The 25,678-nt window shown below is 35.5% G+C and overlaps 4 protein-coding genes across 5 annotated transcripts; 1 reads left to right on the forward strand and 3 right to left on the reverse strand.

The window, feature by feature from the left end:
- Positions 1 to 86: 86 nt before the first annotated feature.
- Positions 87 to 4,343, reverse strand: LOC125190363 (uncharacterized). Of its 2 annotated transcripts, none has more exons than XM_048087646.2 (5): positions 3,909 to 4,343; positions 2,271 to 2,367; positions 1,145 to 1,359; positions 765 to 938; positions 87 to 368 (listed from the first exon to the last, which is right to left on the reverse strand). In XM_048087646.2, exons 1-5 carry the CDS (start codon positions 4,104 to 4,106, stop codon positions 282 to 284), a joined length of 771 nt encoding a protein of 256 aa, XP_047943603.2. In that variant the 5' UTR covers positions 4,107 to 4,343; the 3' UTR covers positions 87 to 281. The 2 variants fall into 2 exon arrangements, with proteins under 2 accessions (XP_047943603.2, XP_047943602.2); XM_048087645.2 differs by having other exon boundaries at positions 2,232 to 2,367; positions 3,909 to 4,340.
- Positions 4,344 to 4,478: 135 nt separating this feature from the next.
- LOC125190364 (Polynucleotidyl transferase, ribonuclease H-like superfamily protein) lies at positions 4,479 to 6,046 on the forward strand. Its single transcript, XM_048087647.2, has 7 exons — positions 4,479 to 4,791; positions 4,883 to 4,942; positions 5,021 to 5,133; positions 5,232 to 5,300; positions 5,378 to 5,429; positions 5,507 to 5,646; positions 5,753 to 6,046. The coding sequence occupies exons 1-6, from the start codon at positions 4,531 to 4,533 to the stop codon at positions 5,642 to 5,644; spliced, it is 693 nt and encodes a 230-aa protein (XP_047943604.2). The 5' UTR covers positions 4,479 to 4,530; the 3' UTR covers positions 5,645 to 5,646; positions 5,753 to 6,046.
- Positions 6,047 to 6,188: 142 nt separating this feature from the next.
- Positions 6,189 to 11,090, reverse strand: LOC125190362 (putative clathrin assembly protein At5g35200). The gene is made up of 16 exons (XM_048087642.2): positions 10,840 to 11,090; positions 10,150 to 10,262; positions 9,993 to 10,062; positions 9,793 to 9,890; positions 9,102 to 9,243; positions 8,911 to 9,011; positions 8,641 to 8,724; positions 8,429 to 8,479; positions 8,277 to 8,342; positions 8,131 to 8,196; positions 7,959 to 8,039; positions 7,787 to 7,864; positions 7,558 to 7,710; positions 7,377 to 7,452; positions 6,808 to 6,917; positions 6,189 to 6,721 (listed from the first exon to the last, which is right to left on the reverse strand). Exons 2-16 carry the CDS (start codon positions 10,246 to 10,248, stop codon positions 6,377 to 6,379), a joined length of 1,620 nt encoding a protein of 539 aa, XP_047943599.2. The 5' UTR covers positions 10,249 to 10,262; positions 10,840 to 11,090; the 3' UTR covers positions 6,189 to 6,376.
- A 2,432-nt stretch (positions 11,091 to 13,522) lies between these two features.
- LOC125189457 (uncharacterized) lies at positions 13,523 to 24,271 on the reverse strand. The gene is made up of 16 exons (XM_089059463.1): positions 23,923 to 24,271; positions 23,411 to 23,478; positions 20,531 to 20,686; positions 20,279 to 20,446; positions 19,277 to 19,427; positions 18,930 to 19,009; positions 18,032 to 18,304; positions 17,797 to 17,940; positions 16,406 to 16,540; positions 16,195 to 16,293; positions 15,579 to 15,635; positions 15,244 to 15,448; positions 15,026 to 15,144; positions 14,522 to 14,590; positions 14,102 to 14,200; positions 13,523 to 14,027 (listed from the first exon to the last, which is right to left on the reverse strand). Exons 1-16 carry the CDS (start codon positions 24,035 to 24,037, stop codon positions 13,788 to 13,790), a joined length of 2,178 nt encoding a protein of 725 aa, XP_088915589.1. The 5' UTR covers positions 24,038 to 24,271; the 3' UTR covers positions 13,523 to 13,787.
- Positions 24,272 to 25,678: the final 1,407 nt, after the last annotated feature.

The following is a 25,678-nucleotide window of genomic DNA, read 5'->3' on the forward strand; positions in this document are numbered from 1 at the left end:
AAGATGTTATACAAAAAGTAACGACGATTATAAGGGCATATGCACCGCCCATATCACACTTAGGGGGAGGTGTGGAGAGGAAGAGAGAAATCCAAATGGAGCCATAATTAACTTTAGTAAGTATAACAGATGTCAGCAGAGAGCGGCATCAAAAACCAGCAAATATTATAATGTGGTCTCACTCATACAAATTACGCATACCAGCTAGGGCCAGGAATCTAGGCTAGATCCTGTATTATTGATTCTACTATAGCACACACGATACACACCGGGATGAATAACTAAAACACATCCGGGTGAAAACGTCCAGGGAGTGAACCACTTTGTTGGGCCTGCTTGAGATGCATTGTAAGAGCATAGTTGTTTACCTAGAGAAAAAATATGAATGAATCATATACTGGACCTACTTTCTGTAAAAATACATATTCAAATATGATAACCCAATCTGAAAATTCAGATAAGGTAATGCCTAAAATCATTGCATTTTTTCTAGATTCTTTCATCAGCATGTTTTTGGGGTCTGGCATGTTCTGGTATTGAAGTATAAAACCTTTTGTTGAGGAAATAGTTCCCAGTATATTGGAATATTGCATATTTAAGGTGGGTGGCCTCAACCTCTTAGTTATGTTTTGTGTATTTGAAATGAATGTTTTTTTTCATTTGCATTGAGCCTGATTGATTAGAGCAAGGTTGACAATAAAGTAGTATCGCTAGCTAACTAAACTATCGACATGCTTATGCATGTTTTACACTGTAAAACTGACCTCGAGAGTCCGTAGTTGCTCCTGGTATTGAGACACTAGCTGCTTCAGCTGATGCAACTCATGGCCCGTTTCCTCGAATTCCTTCTGTCGTTCATGTTGTATAGAAACTGCTCGCTTCAAAATAGTATTTTCCTGTATGAGTGCTTCTAGTTGCTGCTTCAGCACTGTGTTCTCCTAAAAACCAATAATAAAATGTAAATGCAAATAGAAAAATTACCAAGTATTGAATCAACTTCCATTTTAATTGATGAGTGATACTCATTTCGACTAGCTTAAGTATTTAGATGAGCTTGCATAAAAAAAATCCACTCGCATGTGACGGGCAGAGTTGAAATTGAATATTAAATGAATCTGTGGTAGGTAGTGATTAAACAACTCACCTTCTGGAAGCTTTTGGCAGCCTCTGCATTAGCATTCGCACAAATTGACTTCTCTAATGCCTCGAGTGCTTGGGACAAACGTGCTTTAGCATCCTCTACAGTGTCTGCAGTCAGGACTTCTCTAACCAAAAGCTCCACCCACTCCGCTCCATCTACAGGAAGATTGTTTACAACATGTGGTTCCTCTCCTGAAGCAGGGCCCCCATCATTCACCACTGTACATGAATAATGAATAAAGTTATTCATGATAAAGTACTCATTTGGACAGAAACAAAGCACATAACAGAAATGGATATAAATGAGGTACAAGTTTAGCAAAAGAATAAGGTGCTTTTGTTTGATATGAAGGATGAGAAAATCAAATGTCATACGGCAGGTGGATAACTAAACAAAGAAACGTGCGTTTTAGAATCACTCAGTCATCCAGCAAAAAGAACTGGGCAAAGATAAACTCGGTTAAGATGTCAGAAATCATAGGCAAGTCCAGTGTTTCTGTTCACTTGGGACAGGGCCACCAGGAGATATCCAGGAGGACTCCAATAGAACAAGCTTCAGGAGTCAGCTAGAACAATAGGAAATAAAGCAGAACTAGAATAATTAAAATGAGGTAGGCTATGCCAAGAACATGTGCCTCCATGTCGTACAGAAATTCGGAAATGGCAGCAGAACTTAATGGATATATAGAGAACCAATGACGATTCATATAGTAGGCCTGGAGCCTACACATCTTCAGAAATTTAAATTACTGTTATATACTATCAATGAATTTACAAGTATCAGGGAAGTGTTATTTCAGAAAACATATCGAAACATACTACCTTCGTCCTTTAAAAATAGACACTTTTGAAATGACCCAGGTTTTAATGCACAATTGGTAAAGTAAGAGAGAGATACAAAGAAAAAGTTATTGAAGTATTATTAGTGGAGAATGAGTCTCACCTCATTAGAAGTAAGAGAAAAATTTCCTAGAATAGAAAGAGCTTAATTTTAAGGAAATGACCAAAATGGAAATAGTTGCTATTTTTCAAGGATGGAGGTAGTATGAAGCATGGGTTACCAAACGATGCATTAAAATTGAGAAAAACACCTTTAGCCAAAAACTGATTGTCAATATCCTGGGTAAGACCTGATGAACTTGCGGCAACACTCAGTTGAAGATCATTTAATCTCTTGATAGCTAGATCCAAATCATCACCACACTCTTCCAGGGCCTTTTCCAGAAACTAGAAGCCAAAACCATTCATAACGAGTTAATAAGTTTTAACATTTTAAGCACAAGAAATAAGAATAACGTATATCAGACTGTCGCTAAACAGTACTTCCATTCAGAGAGTAAATCAGAACTTGATGACACATATGGCATATCCATTCACAAAGAACGAAGAGCAATTTTCATACCATATTTTGATGTTTGTTGAAGTAAATATACTATGATTCAACTGAACATGTAATGGGTGTTATGCAAAGCAATTGGGTATATAAAACAAGAAAGCATAACGATGGATTACATAAGGAAAGTGCCCTGTCAGCACTGGAAAATTATCGAAATCCAGAAGATGATAAAATCCAATTAATACGAGAAGGCATCATAATCAATAAATTATGAGATCCACATTCTTTTCGTCCATATTTTTTAAGGGAGAAATAAAATGTGAAGTAAAGCACGTGTGGTACTATGATGAGAAATGCAGAAGCGTGTACATTCATCACTTCTTGTGAAAGGGAATCAAACTTCCCTTATGAGTAACTACATGGCAAATAATGGTTGCAATTTGAAGACTAACATACAAAATTTTGTCTCACTTGCGCAACAAGATCTCTCAAGTAGATACCAGTACCACATCACAGAAAAATGGACAATCTTAACATGTACTTGTGCACCAACTTAATCATATTCTTGATAATGCTACTTATCACTATTAAAATAGCCACAAGATATAAAACTACAACTATCAAAGATATCACCACAAACAGGAAGTGACAACTTAACAATCGACATCTGGTAGTGCTCATCAGATTCTCACATATAAAAGCTACTAACCCTGATCGTTCTCAAGAATTAAAGGCAGAACAGGGCCTGTGGACCAAAAATCAAGAACCCACTCCAGAAAGTAAGAAGGGGTAAAAATGTGTATGAGCGCCACTGTGACTTGAGAAAAAACTAGAAAGTTGAATACTAGTATACTACCCAACCATACAAATTCAAAACTAAGTTGCTAATATGATGCACGCTTTCACTCTTTTTCCTTGTTCGTTCAAACTTGGTAAAGAGTAATGAATGTAACTGGTTTCACAACCAGTTGATATCAAAATCTAACCTTTTTAAGCTGACCAGTTCAAAATTAGCACAAAACTGTGGTGTGGAGAATAGCATAGCAATGTAGGTCAACAAGAATGTAACATGAAATATTTCCTGAGAACATATCCGCTGTTTATTAGGCTTTACAATCACAATCTAACCATGAAAAGAGAATGAACGGTATAACAATCACAATCTAATTGTGAAAAGAGAATGAACGGTACGAGGCCAAGCAATCAATAATAGTAGTAAAGTGCCTCAAACATGAAATTTACAAAACTCAACATTACCAGTTAAAATGATCAGAAAAATTCACGACAACAAGTGTACTAATTTAAGATCCAACCAGGAACAAATTTCACCACCATTTTCCCCCAATCAATTAGCTGGAAGAACGCATGTGCGAGAACCAGAAAATCTCAAATACAGTGGCATCAAATTAAGAAGAAATTGAAAAACAAAAACCTGTTTGTCCATATCAGGAAAGAGGGCGACAAGATGATCGATCGCAGAAGTGGAGGAGGTATAAGCAGCAGCCCTCGGCGGAGAAAAAGTACGGCCGGGCGACGACGACGATGAGCAGCGGATCCTTTTAGTAACAGGCGGCGACGACGGAGATTCCTCAAAGATGTTCGATCTCTTTCCGCACACTACGGCAGACATGTTTCGCTTCCAGAAACAAAATACTCTCTCTCTACTCTCTCTCTACCACCACTCTTCTCATGCAGATTCAGCAAATTAATCTCCAGAAAAGGAATCAAATCAGTTCAATCGAGATTATCTCAGTCCAAAACCTTCCATCAAAACCATACTCAAAAAGCTTTACTAAATTGGGAAATTTACTGTTTGTATTTGCTAGAATTGAATAAATTAATGGTGTATACTTTCTATGCACCATATACCATACAGAAATGGATTAAAAAAGTGTGGAGACACAGATTTACTGCTACGAAAAAGACGTGTTACGTCATCATCCATCTTCATCCATTTCTCGAAAGCGCGTCTAATTCAAGTAGCGATTTATAAACCGAATTCGCGTTCTTATCTGCCTGCCCTTTTGGCGTGGAGGGAATGACAAAATTGAACCATGGCGATTCAATTCATCGCTCTAAAACCCCTAAACCCTCTTCTCCCTCCTCAATGCAAAAATTCAATTTCGCTGCGCAGAGGATCGCAATTATCGGTGTCCGCGGCAGCATCAGTGGCGTGGGAGGAGCAAATTCCCCCAAACGCCGTTCGCCGGAAACGCGATCCATCGTGGCGCGGCGGCTTTAGCCTAGGGGTAGATTTAGGGCTGTCGCGGACGGGCGTTGCCATTAGCAAAGGCTTCACGGTTCGCCCCTTAACGGTAATGCCGTGACTGTTAATAGAAATATTCGATTATAATCTGTTAAATTGTAGATGTTAGTCGTGCAAATGTGTTGTGTTGGTGTGATTAGGTACTTGAATTACGAGGGCAGAAGCTCGAGCTTAGGCTTCTTGATCTTGCTGAAAAGCAGGTTTGTGATATAATGTGAGATTGCAAAAGCTAATATCAGCTCCGTATTGATGGATTGAGTTTTGTGTGATTACAATAGGAAGTGGATGAATTCATCATTGGGCTTCCGAAGAGCAGCGATGGGAAGGAAACAGAGCAGTCGAATAAAGTTCGTAGCGTGGCCGGAAGGTTTGCAGTTCGAGCTGCAGAGAGGTACACCATTCATTGTGTATCAAGACTCTTGTGTGGCTGAGTAAATGCATAGATAAGAAAAGCTTAATTAATGGAGGTTTAATGAGGTGTTGATGCAGGGGTTGGAGAGTCTACCTTCAGGATGAGCACGGGACCTCTTCCGAGGCGATGGAGCATATGATAGCTCAGTTATAATCTCCTCCAAGCTCCATTTCCTCTCACTTTTTAAGCTTTGTTATATTAGTGATGATGATGTTGATTGCAGAGGGGTGAGTAAATCAGCGCGCGATGGAAAACTTGATGCTTATGCAGCTATGGTGAGTGAGGTTGGCAAATGGTTATGATAATGATGATGGTAGAGTGTAAAAGTGATGGGGTTAAGCTGGTTTTGCAGAAGGTGCTTGAGAGATATTTTTCAGAAGAGGGGAAGGGGATTGAGGCTGTTGTGCCAAAGCAGCTAGAGCTTCAGAATAAGCTCAGGGAAGGTCCCCCTAAGGATTTAGACTTTTACTCACCCACCACCAACTCTTAGTAGTGAGTTGCAATAATCTTCCTTTTTATTTTACTTTGAAAAGCTTGATTCTTGCAAAATCAACCTCATGCTTTCTTACTCCTTTGAAATGTTTAATTTCCTGAGCAGGATGGAAAAAGAATTGTCCACTATTATTGTTCAGTTCATGACAAGGAGATCAAATTTTCTGACTAGGCTGTGAAGCATTATGCCAGGCCGCGGATAAGCTGCCACGTGGAGGATTGTCTTGGCGCGGGAAGAGCAAAAATGGAGTATTCTTCTTTTCGTAATTCTTGAATGAAAAATCACATTTTTAAACAACTTTACTTTATAGAATTCTTAAGTAGTATAACCGTTTTTGGAAACAGTAAGCGTCTCAGTTTATTTATCCAAGAGCAATGGTACAATATAATTTGAGGAGAAGATATCATCTATCGCAAGATTTATTGCGTGACCAAATTTCGATTCATTTATCAATTGAAAAAAACAAAGAAAAGTAATAAACGGTCCAAAAAAAAATCAACCACCACCCCAGCCAACATGGTATAGAAATTTTTACAAAAAATACAAAAAAAGATTATATTACTTGATTATTCAAAAATGAATTTTGATCTAATCTACTTCATTCGCACAACATATGATACAAACAACCATATCTATCTCCGATGCAATACATAAAATAATAAGAAATCAAGAGAGCTAACCATCTTAAAATCCTAGTATTTCCAACAAATGAATATGATGAATTTTCGTTCAAATGAGGCCCGAATAAGGATTGTAGGCTTGCACGGGCATACCTGCTCCGTACGGGTGGGGCTGAACACCGGTCATGTATGGATTCATGGGTTGCTGCGGGGCCATCATCATCATCGGATGCTGCTGCGGCTGGAACATGAACATATTAGGCTGGTTTGACATCTGTACATTTGGCGGTGCAGCCACTGCGTTGGACGCGTAGAACGGGTCGTGTGCCATCATGGAGTTCCCAATTGGGCCTTGCTCCCACGGGTTGTAGCTCGCGACCTGGTGATTGTGGTTGTTTTGTCTGATTGCGTCGTCGTATAGACTGTCCAGCGTGAGCATGTCTAGCCCTCCAGCCTTTGGAAACAAAGGGTTCGTTTGGTCAGTGAAGGACGCTTTTGATTGTAGATGGAAAACTCATTCACGGGAGTGGGGAAACATACCAGTTTGCTCGTTGCAGCAGCGGTCTCGTTGGAGCTTGGGGCTGTGACAAGTGCTAGCTCCCAGCCGGTGGCTCCATTTGAGAAGCTTGGTCCGGTTGAGGCTGGTTGTTCTGCAACACACGTATTGGCAAGAAAGTAAGGAGTTACAAAGACGACGATTTGTATATATCAACCTTATCCGAAAACTTAAAGCGAGTCGAGTAAAATAGGTGAAGTTCCCCATTGTACAAAGGATTAATTGCTTAAAACTTCACGAACGTTAACCTAATTTAAGTTTTTAAAAATGTTTTACATATAGTAACAATGACACCACTCTTTGACTTATAGTAAAAATAGACACATTCAATGCATTTAGAAGAAATCTGCTCAAAATCAGATCAAAGTTCAAGAATCTTTTAGCAAACTAGGCCTTGCAAAAAAGTTACAACTTGGTGTTTATAGTTGCAAGGTTGTAAAAAATCATGTTAAAATGTCCAAAGTTGTATCCATTCCAGCAATTACCATTTCTTTAATTAGATGCAGAAAAGCCTAAGCCCGGCATGTCTAAACTCGAGTGAAGGAAAACTTACCAGTAGTAACAATGGCCAAAGCCAGAGAATTTTTCTCATCCAACGCAGTTGCAGCAGGGGTGGGCTCGTTCAGGCCCTATGCACAACGACAAACACAGTCACTCGCTTGAATGTTGGAAATATTAAGATGGCAAAGCAGAATGAATCAGTAGTTTCATGCATTGAGTATATGAATAATCACCAGTAAATCAGGCGGTGGCTCAGGAGCTGCAGTCTCCACTTTGACAGGCTCTGGTTCAGGTTCAGCTGGAGGTGGCGTCTGCAGATGCTCTTCTTTTACCTCTGAAATCGGTTTGTACTCAATAGCCAAGACTGCTTTAGGCTTATCGTCACCCTGTTTAATTCGAACATATTTAAACTCCATATTTAGAAATGCCTATATATGAATCGGAGAATTAAGAAATGAGTACCAGATCTTTGCGGGCTGTGGAAGCGCGTGGTGCTTCTCGAACATACTCTTCCATAGCTTGCAGAAATGACACCGGTGGCTTTACCATTCATCACCATAATAAACAACGTGAGAAACATAGCCAAAGCTAATAGAAGTGATATAGTTGGCAAAAAAGTATGTGGAGGTCAAACCTGTTCGATCTTGATAAATCGCTCTCCACGCCCAACATCAAGATTTTTACATATTTCATAGAATTCCGACAATCTCTCGGCCTAGAAAAGTTGCATTGCAACAAAATCAGTTAATTTGGAAAGAAGCTTTGATTTGTCGATCCTACATGAAATAACTATTTGAAGGTTGTACCTGATTTCCAGCTCTTCGATATATATCCATAGCTTTAAGAGCATCGTGCTTTTGCATCTCGAAGAACTGTTGGAAATGAAGGTTGTAAGTTTGATGCCACCAAAGTAAGAAATATTTAGAGTAGTAAGATGCTTTCTTAGTTATACCTTGTCGACCAAATTAACGGTACCATCGCTTATCGCACTGTAAATTTTTATGCTTTCTGAAGCAACCTACGAAGGGGAGAAAAAAGGTACAGGATTATAGACAAAGTACAAACAAGCCATTTTATATGTAGCAGAGTAAAACCGGGACTCACCATGGAAAGCGCTAATTGAATGATGAAATTATGAAGAGCTGCTCCTTGGGGCTGCATTTTGAAAATGTCGCACTTCAAGTTATTATGTCAGGGAGGAGCTAAACGAGGACATTACTTTTACTCCACAATGCAATGGCACCAATTTGAAAATCAATAAAGAAGCATTTTTACAGACGATCTACCATCATTGAACTGATTAACTATAGATCTACCTGACAGCCAATCACACGGTGAAGAAGTTGCTGTAGTGCTGGTAAATGTTCGAGTAGATCCGGAGTGTCGACGTCTTTCGTTCTCTGCAATTCGATGAAATATATCAAAAAATGTAGAATATTAACGAAATTTATCCATGTAATAAAGTTTTGTATTGGAAGATACACTTAGATCATGACGAGATATAGTAACATCAATCTCTGAATGAAGAAAATAAAATTTTGGACAGATAAAATTAATGTAAATCGGTGTTTGCAAGAGAAACCCACCGGACGGTCTGTTTCTATGTCGTATTTCAACACACGGTAACATTCCATCCTCTCCTCCAAAAATAGTGCATAACAGCGTACCCAAGCAGAATAATCCCAAGCTGCTCAAAAGAATGAAATGCAATATATTAATGACAAGTTTGTTCCATTAACAACTTTTGCCAATGATCAAAAAGCAAACAAAATCATACCGTTAGGGCTGGAATCATCCTTGAAGTGGGCTAAGTTAAGCATATGACCTCTGCTCCTACCATAATTAATGATTTCTTCCTGGAATGTTGGGTCCACCTCCCTTAACGCACGATGTATAACAATTAGAGTCTTCAAGGCAACCTATGCAGTTCAACAAAAGAGATATACATATATCAGAATTAGGCAGTTCATTTCTTATAACAAGACAAGCATCATAGTGCTTTCATGAATTAAACAGCATCAAAAAAACCAAGATCTGTATTTAACATATCAAAATCCTAATAATTAGAGCCTCTATTGCAATTTATGACGTCACTGTATAAGCGGCTCGAGATCAGTGTCAAATCATTCATGGATACCTTATCCGAGTCACACAGATCTTCAACCAGATAATAATATGAATAATTTGAAACTATCAAAAACAAAAAGGGTGATAAGGTAAGGGCCGAAAAAGGATAGCCCCTAACTACCCCGCATAAACTCATACGGAAGTTCATTAAATTAATAAGTTATAATAATGCATAATCATTCTGTTGATTCTAACAAAAGATGCAACAAATAATTGCCATAGTTGAATTGAAAAGGAGCCACAAACTAAATTATGATCCATCTTTTCATATGCCTATTTATTATTACAACTATCCATGAAACCATTATCATGCAATGCTCAACATGGCCATAATTACATACCGCCCAGTTATGAGTTTTTGCCAATCTTCTTGCAAGAGCATGTATACAATAGGCAACATCAGCTCGAGGCCTGGTGGCCGATACAGCAGCAAAGACAGCTGGAAGTTAGATTGAAGATACAGTTAAAGATGCTTCCTTCAAAATTGGAATCCGGTAAACACAACGAATAAAAGTAAATAAAATATTTTGTGAATAACAACCTTTAATATGCCTCTCTTTTGCAGGGCGTTCAACATGGTTCGTTGCCTTAACAATAGCAATGTCCAACTCCTGTGAAACAAGAAATTGAAAAAAAAAAGTCAGCAATCAGAATAGAATTTGAGTTTTGATCACGTAATAGGACCTAAATAATAGTACCTTGTAGTCGCTGTTTATTTTCGCCAAGCTAACCGTAGTGGTGTCCTTGAGAGCACCAAGGGTTTTTCTTATACTGCTCTGTGTACCGCCACGTGACATTGTGTCTGCAAGTTCTACAAACATAGATCCAATGAACTATAGAACTTACCTCATTAAGTATATCTCAACTTTCAATTAATTACACCATAAATGAACTTATAAGAAAAGCACATACTACCAAATCCACAATCAAGCACATTTAAAACGGCAAACATCTCCAGATAATAAATCATGAAAGATTCAAACAATAACGAAATATGAAGTAAAATGTTCCCACATCATTTCCACAACAAAATGGACTAAAAAATCCAGCTACACTCCACTCAATCTACAAATAAACCCTAATCAAACTCAAAATCCAAATTTCAATTACCATAACCAAACCTTGCTGATATTTACTCATAAATGCTTTCACACACTGCGATTGAATCACAAACAAAATTTCATCACCATAAACATCGCATAATACTCGAATCAGTGAAACACACATATATAAAACTGAAAATTCAAAAACTAGCAAAAATATCACCTCATATGCCAAGAAAAAAAAGAGGAGAATAAGAATTAAGAAAGCATTTCTCCACAAAACAAGACATAATAAACCATAATCCACATGAATTAAACACTTAAATAGCAAAATCAGCAACTAACAGTGATTCAAAGAAGAATGAGAAAGGATCCAAAACAAGAGCAGATTTCTTCACAAACACTCAGCTTTTTCAGCTCAAATCCTTCACAGCCAGGAAAGGAAAAAAGACAAGGAAAGAGAGATGGCAATACAGAGATCAGGAGCAGAAAATGTTCTGACTATTAGCTTGGAATTGAGAGAGAGAGAGATGGTCCTATAAATTTGTTTGTTGTCTCTGGAAAAAGAATAGTCTGCAAAAAGACTTCCATGAATCTTTTCTGGTTGGCCGTCGGCATCATTTTTTTTTTATTTTTTTATTTAATTGCAAACACCAATTATTCTATACCTGTATCGCACTGTCAGTCGCTATTTTGTTTTTATAAATACTTTTGTTGGATTATATTGTAATTTGAATATTAAATCAATCGTTTTCTGCCACTAATATTAGTAAAAGTATTTCGTGGACTTCACTTTTAAGATAAACATATTACATTTTTGTTATAATCATTAGAAATATATTTTTTGAGAGTGGTCATTTGTGAAAATTTATTTCTCATTAACTAAAATCCTCCATCTAATTATATTTGCATCTTATGCCCCACATCTGTTTTTTATCAAAGTGCTTCAAATAAAAACTTTATACTCCAAGAGTGTGCAAATTTTTTTTTGAATAATGGTGTTTGCATGAAAACTTATTTGTAGCTCAGAGTTTTAATGGAGTAGTATTTTCTTTTGATTGGGAAATTTTTACAATATATAAATGTCTATCTCATATTTTTATTAAAAATCATGTTTATCCAATATTGGAATACATTCTTAGTGAACGAAATGAGTACTTATAAAATTATGTGATTATGGTGATTCACCTAAAATTATCGAAATAAGGTGAAAATGTATATTTTGCATATATGATGTATTTTTATACAGCGCAAATAAATCTATGGCTTCATGAATTTTTTACATTAGCGTCACGTCCAAAGTGCTCTATGTATTAAATATTGGAGAATTTAATTTGGACTTTTAATATCGATCACTAACTTATTAACCTCATTAAGAATTACTACCATTTTATTTTATTTTTATTTCAAAAGTTTGGATGAATCTAAATCTGTCGGTTGATACTTGATAGTGACACATATATCAAATTATGAAATATGTGGGTCTCAATATAAGGTCTTCTGCACTCTGCACTTTGTTTTATAACTGGTTTGAAGCCAGTCGATTTTGTTTATGGTCAGAAATTTAAACTACAGAGCACCAAAACTAGACAATAATTGATAATATACGTAAATAGAACATGTACATTAGTACAAAATCATTTTGTACAATAGTATGATTTTTGTTTTATTAAGAATTTCGACCACCAATTTTATCCCATCGTAACATGTTTTTTATATTTATTAAAGATTTTCGTCTTGAATTTGCACTTCAAAATCGAAGACTGTTGGAAGCTAATTAAAAATCCAAATTATTATGCCTGAGCTACCAATTTACTATAAATCATGTATGTTGTGTTTTTTGACTCAGTAAATACATAATCGGAGCAGATGAATTATAGAGTATTTGATTGGTCATTATTAATATTAAGTTAATTTTAAAGGATTTGCAATGATTTATATTATAAGTATGTTTACTACAGCGATCGGAACGCAGACAAAATAGGCCTCCTGCTTTACCTATATACGACTAAACTAAAATATATACTTATAATTAAAAATTTTAATATTTTAACCCCAGTAGTGTAATAGGTTAAAGTATAGATCAAACAATCTAGAAGATTTGACAATATATTTGTTTAATTTAATGTGCGTTTGTTTTAATAATATTGGTCAACAGGCACGTTGACAGCTGAATTAGTTCTTCTCTCAACTTTATCTTCAAACCATGTTACTTGAGGTGTTTTTGTATTTAATGTTAAATAAAATAAAAATAAAATAAGAGAGTGAATAAAATACAAAAGAATAAAATAAGTAAAATTAGATAATTTATTTTAAATTAAAAAAAAATTGACTCAAATAACTTGAGATTGTCCAAAATAAAATGAGTCAAGTAATTAAAACAGAGCCACAGAGGGTATTAACTTTGTGTTAGGCTATCAAATATTCAACTACAATTACAGGTCACCCACCTAATTAAAAAAATTAAATGAAGCTATAATTCTACTTGCGCGTTTAACTCAACAAAAAATGTCAGGTTAATCCAAAATAAGTGCTGAGTTAATAATGAATATACTTGCACTGTAAATTTTTTAAAGAAAGTACTAAATTTTAAGCTCTTAAGACTATTAATTTGATGAGATTTTACAGTATTTTAAAGTACCGAGCTACCGATGTTAATCTCCAATAATTATTGGGGTTATAAGTTGTAACTGAGCTATTAACCATTAATAAGTAGACATTATAATTATTATAGGAACCCATCAACACACAAATTTACACCCCTAAGCATAGCTGTTGTTTATAGAATTAATAAATGCTAATTACCTAACACGGTGTCATTAATTTAATTTGAATTCAAAAGCTTTCATTATTATAAAGAGAACAGTCAAACACATGCATATCATTTTTAACGAGGGGAATCCAACACAAACATATCTTGACAATTTGAAATTGATTCCACAAGTATATAGGATATATACATAGAATTTCCACAAAAAAACTCCAAAAAGAAGCTTGTAATATTCAACAGAAATCAACCATCAAGAAAAATATAAAAACTTTCTGGATAGAAACTGCAATCAAGAAAAACAAGATACAAGACTTTTCCGAGTATATGTTCTCTTATAAACAAACTCCAATATCACAAAATTGCTAGCAAGAGAAGCTTCTAAACTATGGTTGCTGTATATTCATTTAATAACTTCCACCTTCTAATAATAGTACAATTCTTATCTTCAATTTTTGGGGTGAAGGTCCAAAAAATAATAGGCTCAAAATGTGGGTGGTGATTAGTATCAAAATTTTTTAGGTCATCAAGACCTCTTCACAGAAGCTGTGGCAAAATGTGGATGGTGAATAAAATCGAAGGAAATTTTGAGCGATGGTTCAAGACTTCCTAACCGGCAGAGAAGGTTTAGAGCAACATGGTTATGTTCAGCTACCTGTTCTATCTGGCGAAGCTCAGCCAGTCTGTCTGGATCATTGGCAAAACCACCGCGCAGATCCTTAGCAATTTTTTGTGCATCTTTGAAGCAGTTATGCATGGATACGGTCTGGGAAAAGATAAGGATCACAATATATGGAAGAAGATAGTTTAAGGAGGTATAGTACAATGAGAAATACTTACAGAAAAACGAATATTAGCTACAGTCTCACTGAAGGAAAAGAAGGATGCATGATCAGGAAGGCAAGCCTTCTGCAACAGCTCAAAGTGCTGGACAAATCTCTGCAAAGATTGTGAACGTCAAGGAACCATCATTGCATATACTGGCTTTCATGAATATAAAAATGGGTAAAAGAAAATTGTGGAATGCTGCTGACACAGCCCTCTGATGCATGCTATTTAATATCAAAACTAAGGAGTTGAGGGGAGGGAAGATGAGGTTCTACCAAGAAAGACTCTTACATTGATATATAGTTGCAGAAAACAAAGATACAAAAGGGTATGAAGCTTGGAAAGTTTTGAGTTAGCCACTAATGGATATAGTATCTACTTTCCAACTAAAGAACTTAAGCGCAAACAATGGAACAAGTATAATAAAAATACCTCATGCTCGCTGTTGAAAGGACCCTGGCACAAGAAGATCTTGTTTTCGTTCCGTAAGGAAGCAAGCATCTGAAAATTTTGAATAAGAATTAGAGCAGTTTGTGTGCATCTAATGATAGTTTTTGTAAAAGATAAGTCATTCAACTTGGAGTAACGCACTCGAATTCTAAGATTGAGGTTTCCTATATCCAAGTTCTGCTTTGCCATTCTGAGCAGGTTTAGACTAATTGAAGCAAATATTAATCTTATCTTTTAAGGTTAAAGTACAAAATCATAGAGTCCACTGATTAATACGTATGGGGACCATAGCTCCCTGTAACATAATCTAGGAATTAGTGTCAATCTATATACAGTTGATAAGAATAGCATTATCTGTCATCTGACTGAACTAACCACTGTTGCTCAAATCCATACACATTCTACCGAATCTAACACAATCAGGCATAAAAAGAATTAGCTGACCTAAGTAACTGGGGATTGAGATACTACAAAGAGTATAATTACCATCATAAGACCTTGTGCAACGTATATATAGCACTGAATTAACTGGACCACAGGTGGAACTTGATAGTCTTTGCCAACATCCTTTACAAAATCCTTCTTCTTTTTCGATTTTCGTCGACCTGCTCATGAAGCAAAATAGTTGATAAAGCTCATAAAAAATGTGAATGTTCTGCATCATAATGTGACAAGAAAAGAAGAGAATCTTTGCATTTACTCACTAGAATCATTGCTCAGCATTATTTTGAGATGAGTTTTCTCGGCTAGCTTGATCAGGTAGATATAAATGTACCAATATACCATGCAATATTCATCGGTTGAATATAGATCTAATTCAAAACCAAGCATAAGGAAGCGTAAAGCTATCCAATATGTTTGCTCCTCTACCCAAATAAGGATATGTTTGCAGACCCTTAACAACAAGTCCTGCAAGAAGGGAGCAAAGATTCAAGGACATGCAAGTAGACTCTTAAAAGACTTACCAAATTAAAATAAGTACGGGCATGCAGTTGTCAAGAAAATAGATGTGATGATCAGAAAATATGCAGATATCTACCTGTTCAACCGTCGTACTTGCAGCCTCCCCGAACTCCTTTCTAAAAGCTAACTCAAGCTGTTTGAGAGGAATTGCAAACAAAAATATCAATCAGCCACAAGTATAGGTAAGCAATCAGATAAAGCTGTGAAGACTGAGGCAGCAGCAATGCTAGTCAATCAAAAACACCAAAGAGGGACAACTGTTGCTATATATTCAGTTATACGTCAGGATGATAGAGAATGCTATTAAGGCTGGGTACCCCAGAATTTGGATTTAAACAACAATCATGACAAACTTCTTAATCATGCCTGCATCTATTCACTTCTGAAGAGATACACCTATTTCATCTAACTCATTCTTGGGAAGAAATGTCTGTCCCTTCTTGGCACTAAACACTCACAACTAAACAAACCAAAACTTCACAGAAGATGCAATATTCATGTTTGGAATACCATAGTAGCTACCACCTGTAAGTCTAGGGGTTAACTACATTAACCTCATGCAAGAGACTTAAGAACCAAAGTTAAGATTTAAATGGGAACATGGATGCAACACCAATACGAGACAACAAATCAGCAGGTTCATGGAAAGCAGTACTTTGTGATCTATAGTTTTATTGAGACTATCGGCAAACCTGGACATATATTATTCTCCAATCCTGTAAGATCTTCCCTAGTTTACGCCTCTGCCATGCAGTGTTAGCACATAGGACTCGGAACAAAGTGACAAGTAACTGCATCAACAAGGTATGCTTTCATCAAATTTTAGAGGCTAACAATGTCGGGAGAATTTTTTTTTATAAAAGCCCATGTTATGCCAATATAGGAAGACAATTGGCAGTCCACCTGCCCTAGTTGTTGAACACTCTCATTCTTCTGGATATCATGATTCTTTGCTCCTTCAGGTAATAGGGCAGCCTTGCATATGACGGCAAACAAAGATTCACGTCCATAAAGCTTCCCATCTTGTACCAGCAGAAGCTGTTCATTAGCTATTCGCATGAGATTCCATTGCATAAAATAAGACTTAAATCACTAATCAGTAAACCAGCAGAAGGACAAATCTTACTGAAGACTAACCATATTCAAAAATGAGATCTCAATAAGAAAATGAAACATAAGGTATAAATTGCTAGTTTGAAATAAATCTCAAGAAAATGGTAAAATCCTAAATCCACCACAGATAACTAAAGAGTCATAAGTCTCTCTTCCACAAAAAATTATCTATACTCTAACAAGAGCACAGAAAGAATTCAATTCAGAAACCTTAATAAAAATATTAACTAAAATCCTCTTCCACGTAGTACTAACTTATTTGCATCCAAATATGCATCCTAAACATTTGAACTCATTTGTGTTCAGTTGGTGTACAGTTACCAATGTGTTTGAGGAGGCAAATCTACTTGGTCAATTGAGGCCTTTTTGCTTTATCCCACTGGCTTTTGTTGCTTAGGGAAATTCTAAGTAGTCCATTTCCATCATTGTACAGACTTGGCAACTTTTTGTGTTGCTTGGGTATGCCGGGTGTATTTTTATACAAATTACCAACCATATTAAACCTGGTACCACCAACTAAATTGTAACTTTGTGACTCACTTAGTACCGTTAATTCAGACTAATGAAGACAGCAGCAGGATATTTGCAGCAAAAACAAATGAGAGAGAAAGAGAGGTGGCAAGTGAGCTTGGCTTTACTGTAAAAGTGTTTGAACTTTGGGTGACAGGCATTACTTTAGAATTCAATTTTCAGCCGCACTATACACTTTCCACCACACATCTATGATGTATCACATATATTTATGTCAAGTAGTCATTTTATCAAATATCTTGGTCGTTGCTCCACCAGATTATGCTTCATAAATTTAACAAGTAGCCATCTGATAGCATATTTTGACTGTAGGACCTCAACCCATCTGATGTTTTGCCATCAAGATACTAGTCTCACTTTATGCTGGACTCTTGATCTTAGTTCCAAGCTCTCAGGGAAACCTTCAGAATACTTGCATTAAAGCTGCTAATATACATCCCCTTAACCATCTTTTCAGTAAGAACATTTCAAGAGCCAGAACTTGACATTCTATATTTAGTCCCTTATCCAGTGAAACATGCTCTCAACAAATTAATAATTATTCTTACTGTTCTTTGAGTGGTACAGTTCAAGAAGAATCAAATAATATAAATATGGGATCCAAATTTCAATATGCAAAATGACAAAAAGGAGAAGTACCAGACTCGAACCTGGATATGAGCTCTAGCCACCAAATCTGGTTGAAACTTCTGAACATCAACCGCAAAGCGCATGGCACCTTCAAAAACAGGATCTAAAGGGTAGGAACATATAACATCCAGATCATGCAGAAGCTTCTGGAAATAATTGACTGCCTGACAGAAACAGAAGTGAAAAGAATAACAGAGTTACTTCCATGTCTGGGATGGATGATTAAAAGGTTAATTAAACAGCAAATAAAACTACCTTCTTCCAGCTTAGTAGTTTAATTGCACGGGGCGGAGTTGGGGCTGCTGACCTGCTGTTTAATGTAGAATCAAAACCAACTGGTTGACAACCTGAGGCAGTTGTTTTCTCATCTTCATTCTCAACAGTTCCACATGCAGAGTTGTGCCTCAGAAATTCTTCAGTGTTAAGCATGGAATCTAGCTCAGATAAGCAGGAAATAATATGTTTCTTTGCCAACTCCAAGCCTCTTCCTTGGGGTTTCCTCAAGCATGTTAATACATGGTAAAAGTGCTGAACACACAGAAGAATCCCTAAATGTTATTGGAGGAAAAATGATGGACATCACATGCAAAAGAAGTCACATTAGAATAGGAAAGAGAGACATTTTAAGATTAGACAAAAGGACAATAAACCCAATGCCTGAAAAGTATAAATGATAAAAGTAATGAATGCAGGTAAAAAAAACAAATTATTACCTACTCCCTCCGTCCCACTCAGTGACTCGAAGTGTCTCATTTCTTTTGGACACGGGTGTTAAGAAAAAGGTGATTACAGTATAAAGATAATAGCCCCCATGTGTTTTTAGAGAGAGGGAAAAAAGAATTGGCAATTAAACAACAAAAAAAACCCTACTGCTTGCTAAATCAAATGCTACAATTAAAAAAGGAAATGTGACACTTCGATGAGATGAAGGGAGTATTATCTTTTGAAGGTGTGGCAAAAAGGGGAAGAGGAGGAAAACAAGTTTATGTGATAGCTTATAAAGAATATTGGGGGTCGGAACTGAAGGCATGTATGTTGTATGCCTGTGGACATGTGGACAGTATTACCAATAAATTTTAAAGTATCCCAATGCATCTCATTTTCACAATTAGAAAATACTATTCAAGATAATACAAGAAATACAAGATAAGACCTTACGAAAACGTATGCGGCACAAAACAGCTTTGCAAAAACCTTCTTCAAGATCGAGATGAGTTTGCAGAGGCTCTATATCTGCACAAAGCAACCACATTAACCTAAAACTTGTATATAGTAGTTTTGAAAATATAAGCTATTTCACAACCATTCAAAAAGAGCATATCATGTAATTCTTGTATGTGTTTCTTTAATTTTTTAAGCCAAAACTAGCTTGTTCCCAATTTCCTATGTGTACTTATTTGCAAGCAACTGAGACGCCACAAGCCAGTACAGAACCATACTGGAGGTCTAGTAATTCTCTGATAGGTCTTGAAAATCAGTACAAAATTCTAAGTTTCATACCTTCGAGGACTGTTTTTTTCGACACTGGTGCTTTACATGCCTTCAGTTGCCGACAGAGTGTTTCGTCTACCGCATGTATCATAGATAAGCATTTTTCATCTCCATTGGCCTTTAACGGTAGACCATAAGCCATGGTAAAAAGATCTTCTTCCTGAACAACCATACTTCATTACTGGACAAGATTAACAATATATACCCAGAAAGTCTTAAGACATTTATGATTGAAAAGAATACAAGGACTGATAATCAGGCCAAAGTGCTGCTGAAAAAAAGAAGTAAGGACGCTATCTCAGTATCTTCAACCCAGATGTAAAACATCGCAAGCGAGGGCATGCTACCCATGAACAGAAACCACAGTAAATTCAGACAAGGAATGAAGCATAGACACACACAAAAATAATGAATTCCAGTACCAATATCCTGCTTCCCTTCATACTGGGTAGTTTATGATATAAGAGAAGTATTGACACAGAATGTATGAATCTATTAGCTTTTTAAAAAAAAGAAAATTAGAAACAAAGATATTTTATTAGTAGACATTAAAGTAGTAAATAGGACGAGTCATCATTTGAATATAAATATCATCCTCTTTAGATTATACAACTCCATCTCTAAATCTGATACAAAATATGCTTAACTCAGACTTGATATTTGCCGAGCTAGTCTATACATAACCATATCCCAGATCTCCTCTAGTTATTCCTCTTGACCCTCTAAAGTCCTCCAACTCATTTCAAGCCAAAGAGACTACTTAGTTTTGTGATTGCTTTCGTTTCTCCCTCTCTCTAAAAACACATGTAAGCTATTATCTTTAATGCTGAAACAATTACAACTTTATTCTTTTTTCTAAAGAGGTAGGTACTAGGGAACTTCTGACAATTCTACCTCCTTGAAGAAAGAGCTGAAGATTCATTTTAGTTCTTACGAAAAAATAAATTAATTTTTTAAGCACTAAAAGTATCTTTAGAAAATAACGAGCAAAGATTCGTTGAAGTACTTTACTTCATTTGTGCGTGCCTCTGAAACAGCTGAAACAAGAGCACTACAAGTAGCACGTATAACACTGCAGAAGGAATGCAGCAGGGCATGAGATGATATTCTCTCAGGCCTCAACAGGTAGATGCAAGAAAACACTGTTTGCGCTAATGAACCTCCTTTATGCCATGTTGCCTGCATCAAAAGAAATGAACTTAAGAGGGGTATATTGGTCACCGCTTATGAGTGCTATCTAGAATGGCTACTGATCGACGATACCTCACAAGCAAGGAAATGATCCATTATATCAATAACACATTGAATATCACTTGTTCTATCAACGCTCAATGGAATAGGAGCAGCACCATTCTCAATGGCTTCATCAACGGAATAATAAGTAGATACAATACCTGAATCCATCTTCGGGTCCATTATCTAGTAAAAACAAAAGGTTTATCAATAAAACATAACCACAATATAGTAGGAACTACAGCATAATACAGAGCAAAATGTCCATGCCACACCATTTAACATAAAATTATGCATAGACTACAGCTGAATATTGTAGTAAAAACAGAAATTTTATTAAGATAACGTAAATACAATCTGATGTTAAATATTTTGCATGCCACGCCATGCTATTTAACGTTAAAAAGGAAGAAAAATTGTCCCATATAAGTATGATGAACAAGTAGTCCTGCATACCAAAGACAAGAAGATGTGCTTAATACGCTGTTGGTACTTTTTCTCTGTAAGAAAACTTCTATAAGATGAGGAATCACAAGTTAAAGAAGAGCTGAATAAACCAAATATCACTATTAAAACAAGCTAGTGCTACATTGGACCCAGTTTATTTAAATCTAATTCAAAATTTGAGGACAGGAAAAACAGATTAAGCAAACCAATGACAGTGCCAAATTACTATTAGCATAGAAAATAGCTAGTGAAAATTTTCCTTTTTGACAACTTCCAACATGAGATCATAGTTATTCTTAGCCATGTTGGTATACAAAGTCTAGAATAAAATTACTTTTCAATTTAATCAGTATTCTTTTTTACTAACTTTTTTTCTTCTTAGAACACAAAAAATACAAATTTCAAACATTGATGATGAAAAACATAGAAACATCCAATCTAATAGTGGAACCAATGGTGTCAAAAGTGCACCAGGGGCTTGACTGGAATCGCCCAAGCTGGCTGAGGCGAGCCTGCAGCAAGCAACATTAAGGGGGCGAGCCAGGGTGGCTTTGGAGATCTATAACCTTTTAAACCACTAAACAGTAAACCATTCAAATCTTATCAAATCGTTTTTTCCTAAAATAACTCAAATACAAGTAACCTTTAAATCTGGCCAGAAACCCTTAAAATTGCCAAAATTAATTACTCTAGCATTCCTCCAAAAATAATGAACGTTCCAGCTCTTCTCCACTTCTCAAGAAAATTAATCTTTCCTCTCTCATTTAAGTTCTTCTCTTCATCTCAATTAATTTCCCCATCTTCAAATCAAGTTCCTAATGGACGTTGCAGGAAAAGAAGAACCTGCTTCTGGATTTGTTGTTTTCTAAGTCTCTTTTGAATACAAGGCATATCCACAATGGCCAATCTATAGAAATTGAAGTCATGTTTGAAATTTCCTATGTGTAGTTTTCTTTTGTTTTTTGAAGGGAAAAGAAAATTGACCTACGTTAACTTAGCCACCCTATTTCTTTAACAAGTAGCAATTATTGGATATTATGATTTAATTAGAGTCAGTAATGTCTTTTCCAGATCGAAAATAAATTGTATCCCATTTTATCTGAGAATTTGTATAGACTAAAGAAGAATACTACTAGTAATTTTTATTTTTTCATCTAGTGTAGATTGACTATTTTTGAACTGCTAGTATTCCCCATCTCCCTGCATCCTGGCAATACTTAGTGAACCGAGAGTTGATTGGATGTTTCAATGAGTTGCTACATGTAAGAGACTCAAAAGATTATGATCATCAATCACATACTTTAATTTATCCAATATTCCAATTACACAAACATATGGTCAAGTAAACTGAGAGAAAGGTTGGGGGAATGGGGGTCAAAAATTGGAGAGTTGAAATGGAGAAGGAAAGGTTGGAGTTTGGGATAGAGAGGGTGATGACCTATCAGGTAATCTTTTGATGTGCTATTTAAATGAATAGAGGGGACCCTTTAGTAAGGGTGTAGTTGATATTCTGACTAAAAGCTTTCTTTATGGGAGTGACAAAAATAACACATTGTTCTAAAAGTGGTTATTTAAAATTGTCTACCAATTTAATATATTGAAAGGACTTAGTGCAGGAGCAATGAGTAAATCTTTTGTACCTATTCTATCCTCCAAAGTCTCTTTACTAGTCCTCGTGGGTGGTTTTCATAATATGTCTCAACTTATGATACAAAACATATAGAAATGCTAAGCATTTCATTCAAATATCAAAAACAAGGAGATGAAAGAAATCTGAATATTTCCAAACTTTCTTACTTGAAATGGGACTCATTAGCTAATAGCTAGTGACGATGCAGAGCGTTACACTACTATTCACTCAGTGCTAGCAAAATCATAATGATAAAGGAAGGTTTATAAAGAGGAGGAGAAGGCGTGAAAGTTCAGGATTATTATCAAACTACATGTTTCATCAACAATCAACCTAGTAGTAAATGCTAAGTTTAGACAAATAAAGCCAACATATCTAATCCCGAGTTCTAAATAAAGCACACTGATCACAGAATAGGCTCAAAACCAAAGTTTAATAGAGCATCAACTATCTAAAATAGGCAATTAACAATTAGAAAACTTCATGCCTAAGCCAATTAACAGGAATGTGTTTAACATAGTTCTTGCCCCATGTCTCGTGATAATAGTAAATTCCATTTCTAAAGACAATATTGTCATAACTTCTAATGCAACAAGAAAATACATATATCACCTTTCTTTTATCATTAAGAAGATAATCTAATAGTAAATTCTTTTACTGAAAATAGGATGCATTAACAGTTTGTTCTCACATAATCAAATTGACATCTATTGCCGATATTTCTGATTTTTTTTTCTTGGATCACTTGAGCTATACCGTTACTAGCAGTATACCTTAATTCAAAATTAATTTCATGAAAGGTCTTCGACTCTTCGGAAGAAAAGCAGTATTACCTCTAAAGCAGACATGGCAGCAAACAAATTGAAATCGTCCCCTGTGATAAGCTCATCATTTCGAAGGTCTGTGAATAAAGTACAAGTAAAAAATTATTAAGATGCTGCAGTAGTTATTAACTTTTCTGGGGTGGGTGGTGGAATTTGTGGAACTTGGGCATGGAAGGTGGAAGGGGGAGTACAGAATAGAGTTACATATGAAACTACATATATATCTCCAAGTTGATTCTTTTTCAAATCAAACCGCACCAGCTTGTATTTATATGGAAAGTTTCTGCTTAATTTTGCTGCATAAGAAAAACATATTACATATATCCCTAATAAAATAGATCGTTTAGCCTGAGAAGGGAATAAATACTGCTGCGATTGAATAGAATAACAACATAAACTGAGAAAACAGCGAATGTTACCCGGCCTGGGCAACCCTCTCATTCCAATTTATAAATTCAAAACAAAAAAAGTAAAATAAAAGCCAGAAAACATTTGTGATCGCAATTGAGAGAGAAACGGACCTTTGGAGGCGCGATGGAGGAGAGACGAGACGTCAAACCAGGCGGTGTCCTTGCCGGAAGGGATGGAAGAGCTTAGAGGTGCTCTCGCGTCCCCTCCTCCGTCAGCTTCAGCCATAATTGGATTCCTACGTTTTCAGTATCCCGTTCTGTGTTCGTGTGTGAGAGAGAGAGGGGGAGATTCTAGAGTGAGTGAGAGTGTTGCTCAGCTATGGAGTTCGGTAGGGCAACTGCTGGGTTGGGACCCGGGTATGGATCCGAATTCAATACTGTGTTAGGGCAAACGCAATTGGAGGCACGTGGAGTGCCCGAACCGCTAAGAAGAGAGTAACCGAGTCGCACCAGAGGTTCGGGACACCTAAGATATTTTAATTTTCAGAAAATTGCCATTTAAATCAAAACTTTTAATAATTATTATTTTTAAATCTCAGTCAATTCTAACTTTTCATAATTTTTTTAATTTTTAAATCTCAGTCAATTCTAACTTTTAAACCCGATAATTGTAAATTTTATAACATTCTCAATTGTCTATTGTGATTTATTTTGCGGCAATTTGTTGGGACGATCGTTTATTCTACATCATCATTTTTGCAAGTCAAAACATAGTGGAACAATGCAATGCAATGAATATGGAAACTTTAGTCTATCTGAAATAGTACATTAATTACACACCATTAAATAGCGTCACACAATCGTCAAAAATAAATCAGAGTATGAAATAAAAGTGAGAGATTTCGTAAAGAATGTCTCAATTCGTAGGCCTTTCAACTTTGAGATTAAATTCGTTGATATTTCAAAATATGGGATCATGTCATGCGAATTTTAGGAATAAGAGATTTTTTAATTTTTGTCTATTTTCTTTTCTTTTTCCTTATTATTTCTCTTATACAATAATATTTACAAATTGACCAAATTACCCTTAATTCTTCTGCTTTCATGAAATCTGATGCTACCAAATCTTTCACATTTCAGATTTCGGTTCGTTTATAGCGGTTCATGCTAATTTTAGCAAAAGATTGAGCACGAAGGAAGGGCATCTTCTTTTTCTTTTAGAGTGAACTACACTAATAGTCTCTGATCTTGTCAAAAAATACATCAATGATCCCTAAAAAAATTTTACAGCCTATTTGGTCTATAAAAATTACATTTTTGGTACCTGTCGGTCTTTTATACCTCTCAGCATTTGAAAAATCAACTAAATGCCATGAAGGGCATTTTCAGTATCTGGAAATTACAATTTTAGTACCTCTTCAATCATGCAATTATTTTAGACATACATAAAAGCACCTTTTACAACAAAAATATTTTCTTTAAAATTAATTCACTTAAATTTTTTAAATAATTACTTGAATAGTGTATAGATTAAGCTTTATAATGAAAAAGTTACTATAGTTCACTTTAATATTTTTAATGAAAAAATGTTACTTGCAAGAGTTCGCTTTAATTTATGTTAGATATAATTTACTTAAATTTTAATTATTATATTTAAAAAAAATTCTTCACTATACTATATTTTAATTAACGTAATTAAAATATTTATTTTTCACTTAAGTAACATTTTTTAAATAAAACATTACCATCATCCACTATAATATTATTTCTTCTCAAATGTAAAAAAATTTAATCAAATTTTTAAGTAAAATTAAATCCCACAAAGAATTTTCTATAATGCACTTTAATATTTATATTTAAAAATGTTACTATTAAATATAATATTTTCTTCGCAAACATATAGAAAAATCTGCATAAAAATAATATT

The sequence above is a fragment of the Salvia hispanica genome, chromosome 5 (assembly GCF_029641045.1).
Source record: "Salvia hispanica isolate PSC_SH4W2 chromosome 5, Shi_PSC_v1, whole genome shotgun sequence".
NCBI classification, from domain to species: domain Eukaryota; kingdom Viridiplantae; phylum Streptophyta; class Magnoliopsida; order Lamiales; family Lamiaceae; genus Salvia; species Salvia hispanica.

What these genes read in the sequence shown, in the direction of transcription:
- LOC125190362 (XM_048087642.2), bottom strand. Translation starts at nt 10,248, where the DNA reads ATGTCACGTGGCGGTACACAGAGCAGTATAAGAAAAACCCTTGGTGCT. An exon ending in ACATAGAAACAGACCGTCCG is followed by an intron (nt 8,725 to 8,910) that starts GTGGGTTTCTCT and finishes ATCGAATTGCAG; the next exon opens with AGAACGAAAGACGTCGACAC. An exon ending in ACCGTGTGATTGGCTGTCAG is followed by an intron (nt 8,480 to 8,640) that starts GTAGATCTATAG and finishes TTCAAAATGCAG; the next exon opens with CCCCAAGGAGCAGCTCTTCA.
- LOC125190364 (XM_048087647.2), top strand. Translation starts at nt 4,531, where the DNA reads ATGGCGATTCAATTCATCGCTCTAAAACCCCTAAACCCTCTTCTCCCT. An exon ending in TCACGGTTCGCCCCTTAACG is followed by an intron (nt 4,792 to 4,882) that starts GTAATGCCGTGA and finishes TGGTGTGATTAG; the next exon opens with GTACTTGAATTACGAGGGCA. An exon ending in TTGATCTTGCTGAAAAGCAG is followed by an intron (nt 4,943 to 5,020) that starts GTTTGTGATATA and finishes TGATTACAATAG; the next exon opens with GAAGTGGATGAATTCATCAT.
- LOC125189457 (XM_089059463.1), bottom strand. Translation starts at nt 24,037, where the DNA reads ATGGCTGAAGCTGACGGAGGAGGGGACGCGAGAGCACCTCTAAGCTCT. An exon ending in GCCGCATACGTTTTCGTAAG is followed by an intron (nt 18,305 to 18,929) that starts GTCTTATCTTGT and finishes CTGTGTGTTCAG; the next exon opens with CACTTTTACCATGTATTAAC. An exon ending in CTTTCAACAGCGAGCATGAG is followed by an intron (nt 14,201 to 14,521) that starts GTATTTTTATTA and finishes CAATCTTTGCAG; the next exon opens with AGATTTGTCCAGCACTTTGA.
- LOC125190363 (XM_048087645.2), bottom strand. Translation starts at nt 4,106, where the DNA reads ATGTCTGCCGTAGTGTGCGGAAAGAGATCGAACATCTTTGAGGAATCT. An exon ending in TTCCTGATATGGACAAACAG is followed by an intron (nt 2,368 to 3,908) that starts GTTTTTGTTTTT and finishes TTTGGCTTCTAG; the next exon opens with TTTCTGGAAAAGGCCCTGGA. An exon ending in CTGCCAAAAGCTTCCAGAAG is followed by an intron (nt 939 to 1,144) that starts GTGAGTTGTTTA and finishes ATTGGTTTTTAG; the next exon opens with GAGAACACAGTGCTGAAGCA.